At 46.7% G+C, this 16865-nt stretch overlaps 2 protein-coding genes across 8 annotated transcripts in view; one reads left to right on the top strand and one right to left on the bottom strand.

Moving 5' to 3' along the window:
• The window catches only part of HGSNAT (heparan-alpha-glucosaminide N-acetyltransferase), a 25907-nt gene extending 23395 nt beyond the window's left edge, over positions 1–2512 (top strand). For all 4 annotated transcript variants that reach the window (XM_071808276.1, XM_071808277.1, XM_065836285.2 and 1 more), the window contains one exon: positions 1–2512. This exon is cut by the window's left edge and continues 1994 nt beyond it. The gene's annotated coding sequence lies outside the window, so the exon portion shown is untranslated.
• INTS10 (integrator complex subunit 10) overlaps positions 1–16852 on the bottom strand; it is a 17678-nt gene extending 826 nt beyond the window's left edge. Inside the window, exons 1-17 of one of the 4 annotated variants that reach the window (XM_065836276.2) lie at positions 16718–16852; positions 15499–15566; positions 15136–15239; positions 14138–14277; positions 13770–13851; positions 13317–13457; positions 12772–12940; positions 12368–12537; positions 10547–10680; positions 9696–9852; positions 8984–9066; positions 8101–8253; positions 6918–7026; positions 6489–6568; positions 5897–6059; positions 5070–5163; positions 1468–1545 (exon numbers count right to left, since the gene is read on the bottom strand). In XM_065836276.2, the coding sequence (XP_065692348.1) occupies positions 1468–1545; positions 5070–5163; positions 5897–6059; positions 6489–6568; positions 6918–7026; positions 8101–8253; positions 8984–9066; positions 9696–9852; positions 10547–10680; positions 12368–12537; positions 12772–12940; positions 13317–13457; positions 13770–13851; positions 14138–14277; positions 15136–15239; positions 15499–15566; positions 16718–16846 (2054 nt within the window). In that variant the 5' untranslated portion in view covers positions 16847–16852. The remainder of the gene's footprint in view (positions 1–1467; positions 1546–5069; positions 5164–5896; positions 6060–6488; positions 6569–6917; positions 7027–8100; positions 8254–8983; positions 9067–9695; positions 9853–10546; positions 10681–12367; positions 12538–12771; positions 12941–13316; positions 13458–13769; positions 13852–14137; positions 14278–15135; positions 15240–15498; positions 15567–16717) is intronic. The other 3 variants (XM_065836277.2, XM_065836278.2, XM_065836279.2) reach the window with 3 other exon arrangements.
• Between the last annotated feature and the right edge of the window lie 13 nt (positions 16853–16865).

Raw genomic sequence — 16865 nt, 5'->3', positions numbered from 1 at the left:
AGACGGCTGCTGCCCAGAGCAGAGGGCACCTTGGACCAGAGGAGAGGGCAGGAAGGAGCTGAAAACCCTGCTAGAGAATCCTGCGGCACCGGTCGCTCTTGGACTAAGGAAAGGCAAGCGGACACTTCCCAGGCCAGCACAAAGCCCAGAGTCAGCCAGGCTGGGAGGGTGCATCAATAGAAGCCTCTTGTGTCCCCTGTGGAGACGCTGGACCCCTGGCAGGGATTACGTTTATTCTGAGCACAAGTTCAGGATGTGAGGGCTCATTTTTAAACAGAACAAGCTAAAGCGATGCTGGCTGGGAAAAAGCCTGGGATATTGCCCTGTTAAAGGCCATTCTTATGAACAGGTCTTTGTCCTCACGCTGGCCAGCAGCACTCAATACCTGAAGTCTTGTTCTTAAAACAATGTTCTGCAGCACCAGAGCTCTACGCTTTACTTGTACTGGTCCAGACCTGGAGGCACCAGACCAAGACTTTGTAACATCTACCTGCAAGCCCTACGTGGAGGCAAAAGATACGCCCTGAAATGAAAGCCCTAGCACTACTACGGGAGCAGCATAAATTAGAGAGAAAAGTCTAACTGCTTATGTTGAGACAAGTCCTGAGTCACAGTTCAGAAGGGAAGAGCTGGACCAACCCCAGCAAATACACTGAAAGAAACGAAATTAAAAACAATAAAGGGCGAGGGCGTCTGTGCCAACCCAGAGATGCTGGAAACGTAAAAGGGCCAAGTCCAGGAATTAGGCTCATCAGCAATACCACCCCACCTTCCACTCACAGCAGCAAGTCCAGCGTTTGAGGAGAGACTGGAGTTCTGTCCCCATCGCTCCCTCTCTGCCCACCAGCGAGAGCTCTGCGAGCTCTGGGCAGGGCAAAGGGGCTACTGAGCACCAGCCTGGGGCTGCTGGGCTGCGTGAAAACGGCACAGAAAATACTCCAGAATGTTCAGAGTTTATGGGATACGCCCTTTTTTCCATCTTCACTGTTTTAAACATCGCTGGCAGCTGAGTGCTATGGTTGGTTAAACCCCAAAGGAGAATATGCAGCCTAGAGCTGCTGAGCGAGCCCGCAGCGCTTCTGATGATGTGTGGCATTAAATCTGAAACCACAATTCAGAACAACCAAAAGGGAGAAAAGTAGTTACAAATGGGCTTGGGAAAAAAGGGGGTTATATGCTTGCTAATATGTGATTGGACATCAGTGTCATTTTGGGGGGATTTCTATGTTTTTGTTTAAATTCAACAGTGTTTATTAAAATTGAAAGGAGACGGATACTGGCAACTTATGGGAAAAAGAAAAAGAAATGTTATAATAGAACAACATGGCTTGCCAGGCAATGTGGGCACAAATGGAGAAAAAAACAAAAGAGAAAGAAAAATACCGAGTAACAAATTGCTGAAAACCATGGGCAGTAAAACATGTTGACAAAACACAGCACACCATGAGCGGGGTTTCCACTCGGTACCTGTCAGCAGTCTGTATGCTGGGCTGTAGCACAGGTATGAATTCCTGCTGCAGTAACCCCAGGGGAGGGCTAGAAGTCCTTTAAAAAACAGCAAACAGCAGCATTCAAACACCCACACGCCACCCACCCCAGTGCAAAACAACTCCAGATACAGGAGCGAGAAAGGACGAGGATGAGACCACGGAGCAACGTGAGCAGCCCAAGGACCTCACAGCGTCAAACATGCAAATATCCCCAGACTTCATCGCAAGGCTGTTCTGCCACTGTGGTCTAAATACATATATATATAGATATCGCTATTTTTGGACGGTTATGCTGGGGCAAAGGGCAGCGGGAGAGCCCACGGCGTGGAGCTACGGGATGTGCTGCTGAGCCCAAGCCACGTGCATGCACAGCGGGTAGCGGCCAAGTCGGTGTGTGTTGCAGGTTGCACAAGTAGCTTTTCTTTAGCTCACAGGTGGCCTTTGTCACCTTTTCCAACTCAAACCGCACACAAAAACGGCTGCTAGAGGACGGTGCAGTGTCAGAGCACAAATGCTCCCTCAGAGCGGCCTCCCGTTTGAGGTGACCACATGAATTAGCTGCCAAAAGGTGCTTTAGCCAAAAAATGGTGAAATTAAGTCCTTATCTCCGTGTGCTGCCTATAACACGGGCTGACAACCTCAGACCTCCAGCCTACAGCAGATTCAATGCCCCACCTAAGGAGAAATGAGAAACTTGGTCTAGAGAAGCCTAGTGTCACAATGTCACCCAAATCTTAGGAGACACCCAAGCACCGAGTGCTTTGTTCACCCCTGTGGGTGCTCAGAAGGGAGCAGAGAAGCAAGACTGACGTTTATGTTCCTATAATGCTGTGTCAGGTGCCTACCAGGTGGGCGTTTTGGTTAATATCTATAATTTATTAATGAACACGGATGGTGAGCTATGGTTATAGAAGTCAAATAAAGAAGGGCATTTTAGTAGTGCAGAAACACTCTACAATAACCTGAAATTAAACACTCACAGGAATTATTCAATCTAACCTGAAATAAAATATTCACAAGAATTTTTCAATCAATTGAGGGAATTTTTCAAGAGTTCTTGGCACGAATGAGTCCAGTGCTTGCAAAAATGGACACGGGAGCAGGAAATACAAGGGAACAGCACAGTGTTACTGCCCCCAGGCTGACAGATGTTTGCGAAGGGGATTCTGCACAACTGCATTTCCATTACTGTTCGCAAGGTCTGCAGTCAGAACTAAACACACCCAGACTAAAAATTACACTTCTGAGATACTCAGTTCCACTTCAGTCCCAGATTCTCCTCCTCTGGCCCCAAGGAGAGATGAGACGGGAATGTGAGCAGAGGCAGAACACTCAACACCTTCCACATTGAGTTTACACAGCGTTTGGTAGACTAAGATCAGACTAATTAGACTAAGATCTGACTAATCAGACTAAGATAAATAAAAAGCAGGAGCACATATGAATCAGCCATATCTTGCATATTGTTCTTTTCCTCTGTAAGGCTGCTGGCTAACACTGCTGCTATTACCACTGAAATCAGGAAAACTGTGAACCCGGGCTTGCCTAAAACCGAGCTCAAAAGCACTTGAGGGCTGAACTCGTAGCTCATGGCAGAATTCTCAACCCTGCCAACAGAACGAGCTGGCTGTATCACCGGTTAAACCCTGACCGTGGGCCCTCGTCTTCCCACAATGGACACAAGCAAAGGGAAAGGGAGGATCTGTGTTTTGCAGGACCCGATAACAAGTCTGCAGGCTTCCAATATCTTCCTTCAGCTTCGGAAAACCACACTGCAGTTGGCTTTCCTGGGTTCAGGAAAATGAATATATCATTTCCTATAAAGTATAAGGTACTGAGGAAAAGTACTGGAAGAAGAATGTGGAATCCACTTGAGGAGAAAATGTCCTGGAAGTCATGAAATAAAAAGCTCTTAATAAAAAAAAATCAAACCATACCAGGACTGGTGAGAATTTTGAAAGATGACAAGCAGTCTGCAGCTTTAGAGCCTACCAGGCACTTACTGTAAGGGAAAACAAGAAACAGGGCTTCTCTAAAACCCCAGGGGAGGCAGGGATGCTGCCGAGGTCCACACGGGTGGGAGACACCAGCCAAAAACCGTCCGGGTACCAGGGGAGCCGGCGGCATCTCCCATCAGCCGACTGCCCTCAGCGCTCCCTCCCAGCGTCCCGCTCATGATGTCCTTCCTGTCCTACGTGGCTCAGCCACACGTGGCCTTTTGAGCTGGACGGGGACATCTGGCCGTTTCGGTTCAAGAAGCACAAAGAAAACGGGCCTCTCTTCTGCAAGCATTTCCATCGTTCCACAAACAAACCACTGGGCAAAAGGTTGGAGGGAGATTTTTGTCTTCCTAGAAAGGCTGCTCACCACCTACTTCCTGATGGGGGGGGTCAGAAGAGTCAGTAAGTGCTACCACGCCAATCAAAATAAAGCCGGGAGGCAGGGAGATGGTGCTGAACTGCTACAACCAACTTGGGACGGCAGCTGAGAAGTTACGGAGCGTGGTCTGCAGCGCGGAGCCCTCTGGCTGACAAAGCTCTTTACCGAACGTCGCCGTGGCAGCGCTCCCCGGTTCCTGTTCTCACCCAGCGGGTTACGAGCAGTGACACAGAGCAAGGGTAAGACTTGGAAAAGCTACAGCTTGAAAGATAAAGCTCGGTCACATAATTAAGCACCTGTATTTCTTCTTTAATTACACCTACTATCTCATTTTAGCGTTGGTTACCTGGACTCTGGAAAATCTATTGACTGGCACAGATTTGGATCTGGTTCTCTGATGTTAGGCTCCCGGTTTTTAAAAAAATCCCCCCATTTCTAGTGAGAAAGTGAAGAACCAGAACACACTGCCCCAAACTGGAATTCCCACAAACTTCCGCAATTATGTTGTCTTACGAACTAAAATACCCCAGGTTCTAATAAACAACCACCAGGATATTGCAAACATTCTGCCACTGAGCCCCACAGCAGATTCTTGTTCAGCCTTGACTCCAAACTAAGAACACTTAGGAAGTTAATCCGTATTATTAATTTCCTTCAGCATCTCGTAATGAGCTAAGCAGAATAAACTTGTTCAGTGGGTAGCAAGAGGTGAGCTGCTATTAGAGTTTACCTGGAGTGTAATTTAATCAATGTTTGTTCCCAGGTTTTTCATCCTTTGTGGTCTTTCATAGCCTTGTTTACAACAAACAGTGTTTTCTGTTCAACATCACTGTTCAGCACAATCATTCCAGACCACTTTGTACCTGTGCCTCATTATTTCAAGAATGCTTGCAAAGTGCAAGTGTCTGCCTGAAAAAGCAAAACTGTTTTCACTTTAATATGAATCGTCCTAAAGCAAATGCAACAAAGGTCTGTACAACTAAAAGCTTAAAGTTGATGAACCCCCAAAATGAAATGTACAGTTCAGCAGGAGTCAGAAGAAGAACCTCCTGGCCTTATTTGAACTCCTCAGCCAGCTCCTTCCATTTAAGCTCAAAGATCCGTCAAACCCACAGTCCAGAAGATTTCACGAAAGCAAAGACAACTACAACACCCCTTTTTTTCTTCCAAAGAAAACACTAAATGCTTTTTTATCCTTACTTGATCAACATTGCTTGATTTGGCAGCAATTCCAGATGAATCTTCCCTCCTTCCTGTGTTCTTAAGTAAGCAAACTCCTCCAACATATCAATATCTGAAGAAAACGTTAAAGATTTGAGTGGGGAAAAAGTGAGAGAGGACATTCCTTATCCGTCCCATCCCTGCTGAAAGGACGCTCCAAGCCAGCAGCTATTGAAACATCAGCACAGTGTGTATTCCTCACCCTGCACAAACTCATGGGAAATGGCTTTTTTAAAGTGCAAAATGCACACATCAGTCAATTCATTTTCTTTATTTCTCTCTTTCTCCGTACAGCCGGACAGAGGTAAAGCAAGCTCATCACTCCACACATATTCCCTGGTTGTTTTCCTTTCTTTTCCTGCCTTGCATGGTATGAAGGTAGCGCGGGGCTGGGACAGGAGACACCCCATGGTGGCACACGCAGTTTATTGTGGTCCCTTATTCACCTTTTCTTTCTTTTTTTCGCCCTCCTTTAACACCAGGGTTTTCCCACTTGTCTCAGGTAGGAGTTGGAGCACCTGCCTCCTGGGGCCCATGGCTTAAACATTAAACTGTGTGTGTGTGCGCTGAGCAAAGCAGATGTCAGCTCTCAGACCGCAGGAATCAGACACGCTTTGGACGGGCTTTGACACAGCTCATTATCTTAACCCCAAAATCTGACCTATCACAAGAGGCTGGCGTGCTATGGGAATAAAAAGAGTGTGATTTGTGGAGAAGAGCTGCTGCTGAAAGTATCGAACAGCGTTTTCAACGCCCCCGCAGACAGTTTGGGGTGTGCACCACGTTCTAGGCTAGAGAAAGGATACTCGTGACGTAGTTGAAGAAGTTCTCGTACTGGAAGTTTCCTTGCTGGCAGATTTTGTTGATGGCTTTCAGGAACAGGTTCTCCCCGCGCGGCCACTCGTGCTGCAGCAGAACCACCACGTGGCCCAGCGCCATGTCGTCCCTGCTGTCCGTGAACGCCCGCAGCTTCGGGGAAAGGACAGCGGGACAAGCGGGAAAGACGTGTTGCTTTTGTAAATACGCGCGATCGATCTCACCTATGTCTGGGCAAAGTTCTTTAGGAGTGTATTTCATCCTGCACTAATATATACATTTAAAACCGGCTGGAAATTTCCAGCCAAAATACCATGTTCTCCACTCGCCTATAAGGGAAGTCCGAATACAGACCAAAATATTTGGACATTAAACTATTTCCTCTGCCCAAAACTAAACCAAACAGAAGAGAGAAAACAGAGAACAAACCCTCCTCCATTAACACTCCCCCCCACTCAGAAAGAAGCCCCTCCACAAGCACAGCAGGCTGAGAAGCCCTTGAGGCCCAGCCAGTTTCGGGACTCGGCGACATAAGCCAGGCCTGAGAGCACAAGAGGAGGCGGAGCCTTGAGCAGAGCTCACCTTGAAGCAGGCCAGGAGGAGGTGCAGGCAGTACGGCATGATGGCTCTGCTGGTGCACGGCCACAGCTTCAGGTCGGACCCTGCCACAAAACACTTCATCAGGCGCTTCTTGAAATACATTAGAATGGAGAAAAACGCATCCACAGTCACCTCATTTCAAGCAGAGATGGGAAACTTTGAAGATAAATTATAAATTACTCAAAACATGAAGTTACATGATTCAAAAGCTTTTCTTCGTTTCCCTTTTGCTGTGGTAGGACCTTGTCACCACCAGACAGTAACAGGTACCCGCAGGAAAACCACTCGCAGTAACCAGAGGGCAACTTCCTCCTTTTTCGTAATACGAAAAGACAATAATGGTATACTCCAGCGAAACGCACCAGCTGAAATGATGCTGACACCGAGTTTAGGGTAGTAAAAGCTCCATACCTTTCCTGAATTTAGACTTGACTTTAGGTTGCTCCTCTTGTACTTTCCCTCCTTCTTGTATTGGAAGTAAAATACAGCACATGAGGTCAAGCACTTTCTCACATGTTTGCTGTACCAAGACGAGAGAGATGATGATGCTAAGTTTAAATTAAAGTTCTTAAGATATATTAATAGTGATTAAATATTTCAGACACAGCAAAAGACAAGAACTACCACAAAATTCCCTGCTAGAACTTCAGTGGACTTAATGTGTGACTTAGTGTGGTGGAGCAGAGACAGAGCTGTGATACGGAATGGCACTGAACAATCCCGGAGAGCCTACAAACGTCATTTTAATGGTGCAAAGATATGTTTTGGCATCCTTCATTTCAAGAGCGTAAAATGGATACAACTAGAATCAAATACTATTTGATTTTGGAGGATTAAGTTTGCAAATGAATTCTTTGAACAGGTTTAAAAGCTCGTTCTGTCCATGGTAAAAATAGGAAAACGGCAATTTGACAGCATGACAGGAACGCTATACATTTTTAATGCTATTTCCTAGAGACAGTAAGAGGCCTGTGGGGATATATAATCCCATTTCCAACTGGAAGGGACAAAGCCTTGTCTGTAGCGCTGGGATGGTGTTGGGGCCTAAGAGACTCAGCCTTTCTTGGTGGTGCCCACACGGGCTCAAACCGCCCGGCACTCCTGGAATATTAAATGCACAAAATCTGTATTGCAAAGGTAAAGCAAGTTCAGAGGTCAGGCCTGACAATATTGTTCTGGAGTCTCTTATACTGTCACTTGATAACTGATTATTTTGAGCAAGACAATCACAGAAGTTTCTTTTCTAGAAACCTTTTCTTGCCTGTGCCACATGGAGCCTCTGCCCAAGAATTCTCCTCTCAAGATGTAAAGCAATTCAAATTTACGGTTACATTTACAGACAACTCAAACGCTTGAAGGTGTGGAAAATCATAACTACGCCTCCCAAGTCAGAACTACCAAACAGACGAGATCAGAACGATGCTCAGGGACAGTGAGAGGTGGCGGAGCGCAGCACAGGTTTGCCAGCTGGACACCCGTTCGAGTTGGGCTAACAAGAACTGCCCATGGGCTAATGAGAACGTGCCGAGGAAGACAACAAAGGGGAGGCGCAGGGCTGGATGACGAAGGGCCGCGTGTGGAATGCCGTACGCACCCGGTACTCTCCGAGGGCGAAGTGGCACGTTGCTAACTGGATCAGCGCTCTCTGATTCTCCAGGGATCCTTGTCCTGTCATTTGCTGTGGAGAGTGAGAGCCCTGAAGAGCTGCCAAGTGATGCAGGCTGCTAATTGCCTTTTTGTATTGTCCCTTTAAACATAAGATAGAAAAAGACAGCATTAGAGTCTTCTGTGTACAATGGCTTGGGGCATAGAGAGAAAAAATCCTTTACAGAAAGCTTTCAAACGGGGTGTCCGAGTAACAGGGCTTTAAAATCTGACTGGAGCAGAAGACCCTCCAGCGATGTGCTGTGTGCAGCAGTGCGGGGCGATGAGCACAATTCTGCTTTAAAAAGCCTGTCTATGAAATCACACTTCTAACACTCCTCAGAGTTAATCATTGCTTTACTTAGTCGAATAAAGTTTGCAATAGCTCGTGTTCGGTTACAGGCAAAAATAAAAGACCTCCAAAAGAAAACCAGCAAAGCAGCAGCTCTGTTCTGCAGATAGCAGCGGGCAATCAGCCTAACTTCTGAGAAGAGGGATAAATTTTAACTGAGACACATTAAAAATCTGCTGCTGTTTTAAATTCCTTCTCTCTGATTGCGTTCCAGTAGAATGTACTGCCAGGCGAAGCAAAGGCACTTCTCTTCCATATCGCTATATATATGTACTGGTCAAAATGCCAGCGTGGGTATCTTTTCCATACGCCAAAACGAGCTGGACTCAACAAACAGCTACGAGGAGAGAAATTCGTGAGTCGGTTACCTGGGGTAGGAATGTCGTGATTCCGCCCCAAGGGTCACTGGTCAGCTGGCTAACCAGAACAGCTCTTCACGTTGTGGGGTCATTTTCGCCAGGTTTTACTCTACTTTTCTTACCTGGTAGATGATCATGTCTGTAAGAAAGATCCTCAGCCAAAGCCACGTGTCTGTCTTCCACGACAGGCAAATTCTGGTGAACTCTGCGCAAACGGTCAGAGAAGAAAACGGAAAAGAGAAAACTATGTATTTCACAGATTCAGGTTAAAAATCAGTTGTCTAGAAAAAAAACCACATAGCTGAATTGAAAACCGAAAACGCAGAACAGGCAGAGTGAGAAATATTTCCAATGTCGGATAATCTTTTCGTGTACTAGCATATTTTCATTATCTTTCTCTTCATAGTGTCCAATACCTGTAAAAGCAGTTAAGTGGCACTATTTGCCTGCTATGTAGAAGAGAATGTTGTTCTCAAGGTTATCACAGCAGATATTATCACAAAGGGAGAGACACAGTAAAGCCATGTCGTCTTAAGCCTGACCTAAAGCAGCCATTACCAGCACATCCTCACCCAGGATTATCAGCACAACCCTCAGTCAAAGCTGCTCCCAGAATTGACCGGTGAACAACCAAAGGTGCATGAAGAGTGAACAAAAATTCCGGAAGAAAACATTCAGAGTTGAAACAATAACTGCCAAGGCTACATCAAAAACAGTCAGGACCCACAGTGAATTCCATTTTAAGGATTCCCAGTGACTGGAGTTCTATGTCACCAACAGCACGGTGACTTTTGTGGGCAGCGATGCCGTGTGGAGGCTCTGCAGCGGCGTTACCTTTGTCGAGAGACTCCAGGGAGTAGAGCAGCTCCCAGCTCTCTCTGGCCAGCTTGAAGCTCTCCAGCACCTCAATGGAGTTCGCCAGGTCTGCCTTGTTCACTGTGATGTGGCGGCTCCGCGCCTTCCCGGCAGGATCCTCGTCATCCGAGCTCTGCTTACAAGCCAGTGCAAAACACAGAGTCACTTCTTCAGTTAGACTTATTTCACATGAGTCTGAAGTCATGCAACTTCCACTGAACACAAGAAAACTCTCTACTAGAGATGCCAAGGTCCTGGTTTAAGTGCCTTTAGGTGACTGTCCATTTAGCTTCTTTTAATGTTAGAATGATCTGGTTTGCTACCAGGACGCTCAGTGGTGTAGTGCGATAAACGGTGTCCCAACGAGTTAATTGTTAAACACTCGGGCCCACCACCGCACTTCAGCCACATTATCTTTGAAAAGGACACACACACTTCACAGTTTATCACTCAGAGATTCTCTAAAGGAGTGGTTTTCCACTATTAAAGAACTGGATGTATTCACAGTCCAGTCATGAGGAGTCAACTCATTTGGAGGTTTGGCTGTAGAACATCTGGCGGCTATAGTTGCCATTTTTAACAGCTGCTGCAGTCTCTGCAGTTGCAGTATTCACATCAGCACATAAACATCTACAGCAATTGCTACAAAAACGGTTTGAGTTTTGCTGGTTTTAGCAAAAAAAAATAATCTGTTTGCAAATTGTGGCCATAAACAGCTATTCCAGGATAGCTCTAAAATGCATCCATTACATCTGTGTCAAAAGCACTATTGCCTGCACTCCAGTACCAATGCCATTCTTGTTATGAACAAAGAAGTCTGGAGAAGTTACCATTGTTTTTTCTCTTCCTTCGGCAAGTTTCCTCTTTTTGTGGATGTGTTTGTTGCGGTCGATGTCGGTGTCGCCGTAGACGTTGGGCACGTCCTCCAGAAGAATCAGTGGGGCTTGGCTTGGGGCATTTGGACCTGGATTTAAAGAGAAATTAATTGGAGATGGCTTTAGCGCGTGGTCAGGCGGTTGGGTTAATGACCGTTGTATGTCCCATCCAACTGAAATCTTGTCTCCTATTCTGCTTTATTCTACTCTGCTTCCAGTGCTGTCCCAGAGCATCCAGGGGGATCTGGCACGTGTCATTTCAATCTCAGTGCTTAAGTTTCATTCCATATTATATAAAATAGGAACAACTCTTCTTAATCTCAAGCAACATCGTTATGTGGCCACTACTGAGAAAGTTTTCCTTCCCCAAATTATTTCTCGTTTCCCACGATCAAACTGTATATAGATGTGCAACACTCACACAGAGGAATGGAAAGGAAAGGGGAAATCTATGAATCCGTTTTCCCTTTTTCAGATCTCTACCAGACTACACAATAGTGCAGATGCGTATTTTCAGTATGTGCATTTGTTCTGTTTGCAGAAAGATGTGAGACTGAGGCCTCATTTGTAATTGCAAAGAACTGATTTAAGAGCTTAGTGCAAGGAGAATCCATCTCACCCCTTACCTACAGGAACTCATATTAAACTTTTCCCCTCTACCCAAAAGTGCCGTGTAAGGAGTCCATTAACACAAGTTAACGTTACAAGAAACAACCAACCTGGCATGCTTAGCAATTAACGCTGCCTTTATTCCAAAACCTCCAGTCCTAAACCAAAGCCAGGCCTAACCTCAGCCTTTACTTGGACTGCAAACTTTCTCTGCCATTTCTGCAAGTTACACGGCCACAGAAAGTGCAGTGTTGGTTTTTTCTGCCAAACTGTGCTCTAGAATGCAAGCTTACAGAGGTTTTAATTGATTTCTAGCATAGGGTGTTATAAATAAATCCCTAAAAACATCAGCCCGAATAGCAGCTCCTGCAGGCGGCCTTCCCGTTACCAGAGTACAAATCGCCTCATTTATGTCTCGAGTCCCCAGCAAGGCAGAGAGGAATTATTGAACAGAAATGCATTGAAAAGCTTTATCTCAAGAGGTTTCTTGCAAGTCCGTGCGCACGAGAAGAATTTGGTCACGGATCAAAGCTCGGAGCTGCCGGATTACGGAGCAGACGGCTTTTATCCCCGCCACACTTCCAAAACATGCACCATCTTACCTACAGCGAGCCCTCCAGAGAGGAGGAGGAAAAACCCTGATGACGGGAAGGATATGAAAGGCTCTGGATACCGCTGGGCTCTAATGCTAAAGCAGCAATGAGTAAAAATTGCCTTGGCAATCTTCTGCTGTCGGCAGACGAGGAGGGTGCCAGAAAGCGGCAGCGCAGGGCCCGTGCTCTGCCGTCTCAGCACGCTTTGTGCTGGTTCGGCCTGGAAACGTGCGCTTTAACACGGAAGAAGCAATCCATGTGTTCCAAGGAACCCGATTAACCCCAAGCCCACAGACTGGAGGGGGCAGGAAAAGCCACAGGTAACATTCACATTTTACATGTTCCGTTTACAAACTACTCCTTAATTACTTAACGATTGATGTGCAAAGCACACTTAAAAGATCACGGTTAAACTATACCAAAAAAAAAATATCCAAGTTGGAAGCTTGTGAAATGCAGGAAATCTTTTCCTGTTTGGTTTTATAAAATAGATTACAAATAACTTTGCAGCCCTGGCCGTGCACGCAGACCGGCCGTGGGTGCTGGGAGCAGCTCTGAACCATTAGAAACTGACCCTGGAAGAGCGAGGGCTGGATGTTGCTGACGTACTGGAACGCGTTCTTGAAGAAGACCAACATCGTGGAATACACGACTTGATTCTTATATTTAGCGTGTGCGTCGCTGTCGAAGTTACTGATGTATCTGCACAGGTCCTTCATTCGGTGCAAAATATCACCGTAACTTCTGAGGAAGAGAGCCAATAATAATTCAATTTGTTACACAGACTCCAAAAGGAAAGGGAAGAACGCATAGAGAATATGGAAAATTTCATGTTTTGGCTGAGGAAGTTGTATGGTCTTGAAAGAAAAACTGCACTGAATTGAAACGCAGGTTAAAATCCTTCAACCCACCTCCTTAATCATTAAAAAGCCAAGTTCTCCTTGAGAAGCAGCATGTAGAGAAGTACACCTTTCTCACCTTCGTCCCTTATCCATTTGCCACTCGCACCTCATCCCCACCACGGAGAGGATTTTGAACAGCCTCTCCCACGGGTCTGTGATCTGCGAGGATTTCTCTGTCAGGCCGTCGATCACGTATTTCTGAGAGCGCTTGCTTGGGGACAGGATATCGGAGGAGTCCTGCGAACCTGGGGGAGCAGGCACGTTCTTCTCTTTGTAAGGAACCCAAAGCAACTGGTTTATTTTCAAGGAGGGGACGTGTAAAATGTACACCTGAGCTGTCAGGGTGACCCTTCTTTCCCAAGAAGGTAACGGGAAGCGGGGGCATACCAGAGGTGCCAGGCTGGGTAAGGACATCTGGGACATTTTCTCCTACCTCTCAGTACACACAGTGAAGCATCATGATGTATTTTGATGTAAAAGAACTAAGAAACATCAAATACTGTTATTGATCTTTGTCTACCGGATACATTACAGAAAAGTAATGCACTCTTCATTATGGGCCTCGCTTCAGTAATACTAAAATATATCTACGAAAGGCTGATTTTGTGAGAATATTCTTACCTTGATATTGGCTTTCTGTCTGCGTAGATCTAGTTACATAGTTAATATAAAATTCCGCTGCTTTATTCAGGTATTTATATAACAAGCTGGCAGGAAGACGAACATCGGGGTTGTTAATGATCAGAGGAAGAACATCACAAACTAAAATAGAAAACAAACCAAAAAATCCTTTAGGTTTGTGGGGTTTTTTGTTCTGTTTGTCCTCTGCAAGGTTTCTCGATCAGCAAAATGAAGCCTCCATCGCTGGTGGACAGAGGATGACCCCGAACCTCACACGAATGAGGGCGATAACAATTGGTCCCATACGCTTGGCCTGGCCTCATGTGGCCGGGGCCCCTTCTGGCTAAAGCGGTTTTCTACTCACAGTATCCTGAAAGCAGTTTACTGACCTCAGAACCTTACTGCCGTACTGTAAAGTTGTGTAATAAACCAAGAACGTGAATATCTTCTTACCAAATAACTTTCTGAAGCAATTCACTGGGGATTCTTGGTCTTCGATACTTTCAGCCTCTAACAATGACTCTCCAAGGCCCACCTGTGCAAGCAGAGGGGGAAATCAAACCCTGGAGCAGCCTGCAAAGAGTACTGTTTGCATTTCCAAAACAAAACACAACACAAAGTTCTATTTGCTTCCGTTTGTTTGCTGCCCAGTTCTTTCCTGGTGGTGACCTCAAGGTGCAGCGATCTGAACAATGAACCGCAACTCAACAAGAGTGAAAAGGACCCACCTCCTCACCCGGGGAAATTAAACACAGGTAGGCAAAATCTCAAGAAACAGAATGGCGATGTCCTGAACAGTTACTGGGAGTGTGTGCTCTTACCCCGTGTTGCACCACGGTCTCTGGGAAGCGTCGCAGAAGCAGCAGGAGCATTTCTGCCCTTTCCAGGGTGTTAAAACACTGCTCTGTGGCCTTCAGTAACATCTCACACTGCACTCGCCCAGGGAGGGTTTCAAATAAGCCTTTAAAAGAAGAAAGCGTTTGACTCACTGTCTGAATTGTAGAGGTGACTGCCAAAGGGTTACAGACTGGTCCATACCATTTGCCACGGACAGGGAGAGAGACTGCCTTGTACGTTTTTGGCTTTTATGATCTATGCCTGGGAAAACAGCTGTTTCTTTCAGAGAACACCATGTGAATATTGATCTGTGTTTAACTGGGTGCATGGAGCTTGCTCAACAAGTAAGAGTGCTGACGAGTGGGATACTGAAAATATTTAAGTATTTGACATTTTAAGCTGCTTCTTCAAGATTTTTTGTTATTCATTTACTTACATCCCACTCCTGCAATTAATACTTCATCATCAAAAGGTACCTTTTCTATTTGAACTTCCAGTGAGACAACGAAAAGAAACCAAAAGATTCTCCCTGTAAGTTACATGTACTCTCTCCAAAAAATAAACACAACCCACGAAAAAGCAAATGTTTCCTTAAGCGGAACAGCCCGTGTGCCGAGTTACGAGCTGCTCATCTTTAGAGCTTCTGCAGTGAATCTTCAGAGGGCAGGTTGTAGGCTGGCAGGTGCAGATCCTGCTTGCAAAACCGCCTGTGCTTGCCAAGACTTTCTGCTCACTTAATTTTCATCACCCTCACTTCATACGTATAAATTCAGCCCATTTTTACGATCATTCGTTGTTCTCTGCAGTCAGAGATGATGATTCCTAATTCCCATTCCACATGTTCCCTACGGAACCTCTTTTCTCAGTGCTTTTTGTTCTGGCAGGCTCAGTCTGCCCCTACCAGCGACCAAGCAATGGGAACCAGCTCCTCCTGTCCCTCTGTCCTTCCTAAGGCCGACAGGCTGAGCTGAGCAAGCCTCACCTCTCAAAAACTGTGTCTGCTTGTCCTGCGAGTCATTCCTTAACGCCGCCGTAATAACGCTGATCTCCCTCCACACAGCAGGCTGGTCGGGGAAGTTCACAAACCTGTAATGAAGTTTGAGGCGAGGAATGCACCGTGATCTCAAAATCTGTTTCCAGGGCAAAACCTCCCTGTGAAAGAATGTGCGTGGGCAAATGGAAAATAAACCCCCCTTTTCGTTATTTCGTTTTAATTAATAAGACCTTTTCTGCTTAATTTATCCACACGGACTTGCAAGAACACTCACATTATGTCTTTGGCAAGTCTGAGGTTTATGGGAACAAGCACCTGGCGCGAGTGTAGAGCCACGGCTCCATGACTTACATGTCGTAGAGCAGCCGGCCCGCAGACGCTGTGCGCTCGGCATTCCTCTCAATCGTGTACATCTCGTACTGCAAGAGAACAGAACATTTATCAACCACATTAGTCCTTCCACGCTAAAAAAAAACATCCCCGGTTTGCCACAGCAGTCTGAATCACAGTAACGGAAAGGACTGCAGCATTTGCTGTAGGAATTAAGAGGTTAGACTGCCTAATCACACATTAAATTACGCGTAAACTTCTGTATAATAATGTGAGTAATCTAATATTAATATGCTGGCTTTATTTTTAGACAAATAAGAACCTTAGTGAGAACTCAGAGAGTTCTTTGACCAGGTTTTGCTTCCAGTCAAATGCAGAGCGAAACCTCACGGCATTATGAAAACCACAGGCAAGAGAATTACTTGAAATCCCTATTAGAAATGACTATTTCTTTGCAACAGCAAACCCAAATATTTCATCACGTGCTAACACAAGAAGCTTCTCTGTGCCGCAGGCCGGGCCCCGCTGCTGGTGCTGCCACGTAGCGCAGGAAACCGTGAGACCACATCTGGAATATTGTGTCCAGTTGTGGCCCCTCAGTTCCAGAAGGACAGGGAACTGCTGGAGAGAGTCCAACGCAGCCACCAAGATGCTGGAGGGAGTGGAGCATCTCCCGTGTGAGGAAAGGCTGAGGGAGCTGGGGCTCTGGAGCTGGAGAAGAGGAGACTGAGGGGGGACTCATTCATGTTTACAGATATATAAAGGCTGAGTGTCAGGAGGATGGAGCCAGGCTCTTCTCGGTGACAACCAGTGACAGGACAAGGGGCAATGGGTGCAAACTGGAACACAGGAGGTTCCATTTAAATTTGAGAAGAAACTTGTTCATGGTGAGGGTGGCAGAGCCTGGCCCAGGCTGCCCAAGGAGGTTGTGGAGTCTCCTTCTCTGCAGACATTCAAACCCGCCTGGACACCTTCCTGTGGAACCTCAGCTGGGTGTTCCTGCTCCATGGGGGGATTGCACTGGATGAGCTTTCCAGGTCCCTTCAGATCCCTGACATTCGGTGATTCTGTGAACGGCGCCATCGCAGGCACCGCCGCGTCCCCGTCACCGCGGCAACCGCCGGCCCCGCCCCTCCACCCCCATTGGTCGAAGCACCAGCCAGTCAGGCGGCGCCCGCCGCAAGGCCGTGTGGGGGAGCGCCGCGCCCTTAAATAGCGGCGGTGCGGCGGCGCCGCTTACCTGGATGTTGAAGTCGGCGGGGTAGAGGCTCCGCGCCGTGATGAGCCAGGCCTTGGCCGCCCACAGGTCCCCGGGCACCAGCTCCCGGGCGCGCTTCACCAGGAACTCGCAGTCCCCCTGCGCCGACATCTTGCGCTGGGCCCGGCGG

The sequence above is a fragment of the Patagioenas fasciata genome, chromosome 4 (assembly GCF_037038585.1).
Source record: "Patagioenas fasciata isolate bPatFas1 chromosome 4, bPatFas1.hap1, whole genome shotgun sequence".
Taxonomy (NCBI): domain Eukaryota; kingdom Metazoa; phylum Chordata; class Aves; order Columbiformes; family Columbidae; genus Patagioenas; species Patagioenas fasciata.
Note: the sequence above shows the minus strand (reverse complement) of the source record. Positions and strands in the feature narration are given on the sequence as shown.